The 7,500-nt window shown below is 36.6% G+C and overlaps 1 protein-coding gene across 2 annotated transcripts in view; it reads right to left on the bottom strand.

Moving 5' to 3' along the window:
• The window catches only part of LOC125030896, a 25,242-nt gene that overhangs the window by 7,500 nt on the left and 10,242 nt on the right, over positions 1–7,500 (bottom strand). For both annotated transcript variants that reach the window (XM_047621229.1, XM_047621230.1), the window contains exons 2-10: positions 6,636–6,718; positions 5,032–6,369; positions 4,174–4,347; positions 3,850–4,017; positions 1,749–1,880; positions 1,335–1,527; positions 1,088–1,214; positions 412–586; positions 1–96 (exon numbers count right to left, since the gene is read on the bottom strand). The exon at positions 1–96 is cut by the window's left edge and continues 80 nt beyond it. In XM_047621229.1, the coding sequence (XP_047477185.1) occupies positions 1–96; positions 412–586; positions 1,088–1,214; positions 1,335–1,527; positions 1,749–1,880; positions 3,850–4,017; positions 4,174–4,347; positions 5,032–6,369; positions 6,636–6,718 (2,486 nt within the window). The remainder of the gene's footprint in view (positions 97–411; positions 587–1,087; positions 1,215–1,334; positions 1,528–1,748; positions 1,881–3,849; positions 4,018–4,173; positions 4,348–5,031; positions 6,370–6,635; positions 6,719–7,500) is intronic.

Below are 7,500 nucleotides of genomic sequence, written 5' to 3' on the forward strand. Positions count from 1 at the left end.
TCAGATCATCTTCTCCCCAGAGGAAATCATCCCCTGGGTCAATAACAAATTGGATGGGAAGCAGATCATGACAACAGTCTGTCACTGGAATCACAGCTGCAAAACACACAAAAGAATAAATATTTATAATGAGATAAATAACTGATAAATACACTATTCAGTCTTAGTACAAGGGAAAAGGCTGCAAACAAATTGTTTACTCTTTTATTTTCTCGTAACATTTTATATATATTTTAGGTGTTTTTTAATGAATTAGTCATACAAATTTTAATTTATGCTTGTTCTTGACTCATATACATAAAACATTGCAAAGAACAGACTATTTACCAAAATACTTGAATAAATTACCAGTCTCTGTACTGCCATACACAGATGAACAAAAAGGACTCAAACAGAAAAACAAAAACTGACCAGGCAGCTGAGCAGCACTTGAATCCTGTTGAGTTTCCATGACAACAAGAGCCGAGAAGTGGCCAGCATCATATGTGAGGAGTAAGGGGGACCGCTGACATTCACTGGGTGGACACTCAAGTGGCAGGTACACACCTCCAAAGGGAATGGGAGCCAGCGGCTCTCCACTCACATCCTGGTGGAGTCAAGCTCATGTCATAACTCCAAGTACTATTAATGCTCATTAGTGGCATCTATTGCATCCTCAGCCACTGAATGCGAAGTAGTGGTGAATTTTACAATGGTTTAAATTACCAAAGCTAATTACAAAAAAACTGCCAATTTATTTTGGAATTATTACTTCATATATGCTAAATTAGTTCCTAAGTGTAATTATCACATTATGGAAATGATTTACTTTAAGGTAACACCTTCCAAAGCAACTAATATTTTAAAGTTGGTTAATCTCTTCTGCAAGCTGTGACCACAGTATAACTGATAATGCCAACCACTTAATCCTCATTTTATAAGAGTAATGTTCAATGAGCACCTTTAAGCCATTTTGAAAAATTATGAATAAGACTGTGTTTACACACCAGTTAAGAGAACAGGCAATAACCTGAGATTGTAAGCTCTGAAGCAGACTAAAAATAAAATACAGAAAGCAAACAAACATCCCATATACGAAGTCTCCCACCTTGAGAGTTAAGTCAGCCACAACAATAATGGGACGGCGTAATACATGAGCCAAAGCCAACACATGAATCTCTTCTAAGCTCTCATAGACTCTCCCAGTGCAGTCATCATCCTGACTAGTAAGAAACCTGAATAAAAACAACAATAATTAATACATAAGCAAATATCACACACCCATATTATAGTTACATTCACCCTTAATTCTACTAAAATATCTTTGTCAACAAGGTCATCCCAGATCACTTAACCCATTGCTAAGTCTCTTGCTAGCAGCCGAGATATCTGAATTAGTGTCGCTTTTGGTCTGGACTTTCTCTTTACTCTGGCCACCCTCATTTCCTTCCTCTTGTCCTGATTCCTGTCCTCCTCGAGGTGCACTGGAAGCCAGGCGCAGCACATTGGCCCACTCTGTTTCCCATTCTTCTTTGCTATATACCAGACCTGTTGACAAAAGTGTAGCATAACTGAATACAAGTGAAACTGACCAAAATGATACTTCAACAATAAAAGATAGGAAATACTATAAAACTGTATTTTGAGAACTAATCTGGGATAACTGGAGTAATTAGTGAAAAGTTCACACATCAATATTAATGAGTACCTTTCATCACACAGCCTATGTCAAATTATAAACTAATTTTTAAGTACTGAACAGCTCATACCAGTTTCTCTATTCTGCTGTGTGACTTGCCATCTCCAGCGTCTCCACAATGGACGGCAAAAATGACTGCGAGTCAAAAATTCATGCAAAGCCTTGCGCAGTGTCAACAAGCGGTCATGAAAACCCCACATTCCTGAAAAACAATGGGTCAATTCAAATTTACATAAAACTTATAAGGACTTATTCAATAATTTCATAAACTTGCAAAAATAAAATAATACTAGCAGTAATGGCATTCTCAACTATGTGAATAAAGAGATAGCATACATAAAATTTAACTCAACCTCTGAAGTCCTATTTGCCACAATTGTGGCTTCCTGCACAATGTATGTGAATTACTTTTTATTACAGCTGTGGCTTTTTACACAAAGTATTACATTACTATTAACCACAATTGTGAAGGGCCTGACTGTTTCATTATCAATGAGATGTATGTAATATATCTGGTCCTTTATGGCAAGTTTCCTTCAGCCACAACCATGATACCATCCTCATACCACTCCTCCCCTTGTAGGCACTCCTCTCTCTCAGTTAAATATACTGTTGTGTTATCCCCCTTCTTTCTACTTGTGAATGGAAAGTCATGAATGGGTATTAGTAATTCTGGTACAGAATAGCACATTGTATCCAGACAAATTCTCAACCATTTCCTCTCCCATATCCCCCCTCCAAAAACCATGCCATTTTGTATGACACTTGCATCCTGGTATATTATTATTACTTCTATTATTTATACATCTACTTATCAAAACTATGTCTAAAGACATATTTAATTGTTTTATATAATAAGAATATAATTTTGTTGCAAAACTGAGCTCTTTGCCTGGATGAAACCTTATAAATCAGGCCCTTTTGGTTCTTCGGGGTTGAATAATCTATCTTAAAACAAATTCTTCACCCTACAAATACCCTGTTCACCATGATTTTATCTTCCTAATTTGTGTTTCAATACAGATGGCTCAAAAGTGCTTTGTCATTGAGGAGTTAATTACTAGACCTTCCTGATCTCACTTGATTATCTTATTCCTGGAATTTTCAGATTTTTTCTATTTCTATTAGTATTGTTAATAATAATATAATAGTAATAATTTTAATAACAATAATACTAAATTTAATAATAATAAAAATAGTATTACCAAAAAAAAAAAAAAAAAATTGCTGAAATTTCAAAGAATGATGTTAACAGTAGACTCCTTTGAGACTAAGCACTTGCAAAACCATCTATACGTAAACAAAACTGACATTAAATCAATATTTCCTTCTTAAGATTCTATCAAAGATAATTTTCCTTGGGATTTAATCCCTTTTAAAATGCTGATGGATGCTAGTGATGCTTGAACCTTTATACAAGTTAATCATACCTTTCTAGCAACTCAGACAGCAAACAATTTTGACATAATCAGTACTACATTTAGTTTCTCATGTCAGTAGGCCTAGCTATTGACTCCTTTGTCTACATATAAAGAAAATGAAACAAGCACAGTGGGCAGCGCATGTATACAGCACCAGTGGGTTCATTTCTGTGCTAACTGCTAACATTCAACTTACAAACTTACATAGAAATCTCATGACTGATCCACTCTTGTTAGTACCAAACCTTTTTTTACTCTGTCATCTGCTGATACCACATTTATTCAGCTGCCATTCATCATCAACTCTTAAACATATAGACAACAATCATTTATCAAATGCTTTATTAAATAAGTCTATGAGAATTAAAAAATAAAATCCATTCATAACGCGTAAATTTTCCCGTAGTTTGATGAGGCAGGGGTGCACTTGTATGCACCACTACAAGTCTGACAGGCTCATGGCCAGGCTTGCTAGCCACCATCCCAGCTACCAGAATATGGACTTATGGTGGGGTTATGCATCCCCTGGTGTCTGGATTTATCACCATGATATGATCCATCATGAATGACCTAACAACCTTGACTCAATCATATTCCCTACATAAAATACAACTAAACACTAACTCTCTCCCTGAATCTTATCTCATTAAGAGAAAAACAGATGGCTAAACCACTTAAAGAGTAAGTCAAAATGAGAAGAAGAATATCAAATGCAAAACAAAAACAGCAAAGTACTATGGTCATAGTTACCTAGTGAAGCTGCATGCAGCAAACAGTTACCATCTCCTGTGGTTGCTAAAGGCCAGAGTCTTTGCGCTGCTCCCACCATTGCCCACCAGTTAAGACGTCCAGCACCCTCTAATGACACTAGTGTTGATGTCTCTATCAAATCACGTTCCAGAAACATTCGAAATTCATCTGTAATTTTCAATTAGATTATTTATCTGATAACAAAATAAATGTACCAAACCAGATGCCACCAGAAAGAAATATACAGCTCTATGTCATTACTAATCATCTATATTATGAGTCACTGAATATATATCACTGTTTACATTGTTAGTGTATACTTACCTGAATATATACTAAGATCAGGTAATGTGAAAGTAAAGATTGGAGTTTCAATAAAGAATGGAGTTCGGCTTGAGTCAATGGCCTCCCAGATCTCCTGAGCAAATTCAGATCGAGCCTTTGATACAATGTTGACATTGTCTGTTGCCTTGGATATACCACGACTCAACTTCTTATCTGGAAAATGGAGCAGCATTTGATATCTAGCCAGTTAATTATTTCTATCTCTCTCCTTCCTTCTTCCTGCTCCTAAAATCCCTTTTCTACACATTATTTTAATCAACTGTTGTCCTTTGAAATCAATGATTATCTTCTATTCATTTAACTTTTTGAATGCTTTAGTGGACTGAATCTGAGATAGCACTGCATACCGACATACCCACTCCATCAGCTCACTGGAAGGAGCTTGTCTATCTCCAATAGTGGCGACATTTTTCAATTGGTATCACTATTAGATACAGGCACCTAAACTGAAGGAAAACATTAAATGTTTTCAAATTTGTATATATAACTACAGTTACTAGCTATTAGGTGCTGTGCTTTAAAGGCCAAACAAGCTAGGCACAAATGGGTAAACCACCAATGCCTGGCAACAACCCTGCATTACTGCAGTGGTATGCAGTTTGCTAATCATGCATCACAAAATTATCTATATCGAAACAATCTAAATAAAGATATTTTCCTTCATTATTCAGTTCTTTACAGACAGGTCTATGTGTTCAATGAATAATTCATATGGCTAAATGCTGGAATGGATTATACATATTATATTAATAGTTCAGTATTAATAAAGTCATTAGTAGACTATCAAAAATATCTTTAGTAGTTCAAGCACCAGTTCAAGTACTGCAGAATACTCACAATAGTCATACTCCTCCAAGTCAACTGCCTCAGTTTTGCGCAACAGAGGCTTTGCAGGAGAGCAAGGAGCTGACAAAGATGAGCCTATTCCCAAGGCTGAAGTTGCTAGCTGAGCGATATCAGGATGCAAGGCTTTATCCACTTCATCTTCTAATGCTTGCTTTTTCTCTATTTTCTGTAGCCTCTTACTTTCTCGTTCTGAGACAAGGCTTTTTCCTAGGTTATTATCTACTGAGTGAGATTCTTTGCAATCACATTTACAGTTTGTATCTCGGTCGCTAATGCCCTTGCTCCCAAGAGGATACAAGTACTCCCTTGATAATGCTTTCTGTGTCAGTTTATGGGATTTAGTATTAGTTTCCACACTATTAATGGGTGCAGAAATAATAACACACGACGGACCAGTAGCAGAAGGCACAGCTGTTGATGAGTATGATAACGAGTCTTTGGAAGCAGCCTGCATAGTTGAGGAAAGGGACGATGAACATGATGATAAGGTATTGTAAACACTGTTCGTTGTCTGGCTTGAGATGGGGACATTCCCTGAGATATTCCCAGAAGGTGGTGTGTAGTCATCTAAGTAGATATTATTGTTTTTATTGGTATTGTTATTAGGATTATTAACACTTATAATACAGCTACTATTAACAGTTATTTGAGAAGTTGGAGTGTTGTTAGGCATAACGGAAGCCCTTGTGGCACCATCATGTACTATATTCTTCTGGCTCTCAGAAAAGCCAATAGAAGTACCACGAACTTTTTCTATTAGAAGGGCATTTTTAGCACTTCCGCTATGAGGCTTTGATGAACCTTTGTTTATACTAGGCACAGGAGAAGGTGTCAGTGAGGTTGCACATGAGGATGAACAAACATCTGTCCCTTGAGAGATGTTTGCACATTGATTATACCCACCAAGACCTTTCTGGAGAGGTGGCAAGCTACCAGTTCTTGGCAGTGGTGTCACCCCCTGCTGATTATAAGTGTCTATCAGCATGCTTCCACTGGAGGGGTTGTCCTGTCCCACTGGAGGAAGGAGGTGAGGTGATGACAATGCTGCTGATCCATCGTGTGGGAGCTTCGGCAAGACAGCAACTTTCCTTGTTCTTGCAGGTGGCAATGGAGCCAATCTTGGTGCTGCTGATCGTACATCGCCTGCATATCTCAAATCTACATTTGGCTTGTGGTCAACTAGGACTGGTTTTGGAGCTACAGGAGGCTTAACTGAAGGGTTGAAGTTGGGGGGAGCAGATGTTCGCACCGACCCTGAGTGATGAAAGGGACTGGCCCCTCTTAGCACCGAAAAGAGCTGCACAGCGGCCTTTACATCCCAGTTCTCGCCTACCGGTAGATATCTTAGTTAGTAACATTTCCAAACACCTATATCATATATATATAATCATATAAATATAAATAAATAAATAAATATATATCTATATATATATATACAATATATATATACATACAAACACACATATATATATATATATATATATATATATATATATATATGTACATATACTAAATATACAAGTTCTATCTCTACTGTATACAAAAAAAATTACTGATAACCATAAATATAACAATACAAATGCCCTAAAACTTACTCTGCAAAATTTGTCGAGCGAGGACTGGGTCAGCCTGTGTATAGGAGATGAACTCTGTCACTTTTTCTGCCTCCATCCCGCACCTGAAAGAGCATAAGCTCATATCAATGATAAAGAAAAAGCCAAAAGCAAAGATTCATACACAATCTCCTTCTGCTACAAAATAAAGTATCTTTAGTTTAATTTACCACTATAGTAGTTTTAAAACTTGTTCTAGTAAACAGTTATGTTCATATGCCTTACTGATAGAGAGGAGTTTCATGAAAATGTACAGTATTCAAAATACTATCCTAATATAACATAAAATACTTATGAAGTATATGTGTATATATACTAATGTAAAAGAAGACGAAGAAGAAGAAGAAGAAGGAGAAGAAGAAAAAAAAAAAGTGTAATACTTGCATCCATAGAAAAGTACTGAGAAGGGTAACATCTAAAACTAGAACAAACCAACAATTCTTCTGCACATTTCTAAGCCTCCCATGTCATCGCTGATAATAACTAGCCATATCAAATGTCTTCATCAGATGAGCCTGACTCCAATGCCTCATGCTTAGTATGCAAAGCTCACCCCCCCCCCCCCCTCCCTCATCATCCAGTCCTCCCTAACGGGCATTAAGCTGGGTTGCAGAACGAAGTTTGCAAACACTTCTGAGGCACTTAAAGACAAATTACTGACAGACCTCCTGAATTCTTAAGGCTAAGGATGCTCTGATGGAGTCTGCAATAACCAATATTATGATCATCAACATAACAATAAAACAATAAAGATGATGATAATGAAGTGAAGTAAAGAGAATGAAGATTTTCAATAAAATGAGAGAATAATAAAATCATTAGTATCAGTTGGTAATGACAAAAGAAA

Source organism: Penaeus chinensis, chromosome 12 (genome assembly GCF_019202785.1).
Source record: "Penaeus chinensis breed Huanghai No. 1 chromosome 12, ASM1920278v2, whole genome shotgun sequence".
Taxonomy (NCBI): domain Eukaryota; kingdom Metazoa; phylum Arthropoda; class Malacostraca; order Decapoda; family Penaeidae; genus Penaeus; species Penaeus chinensis.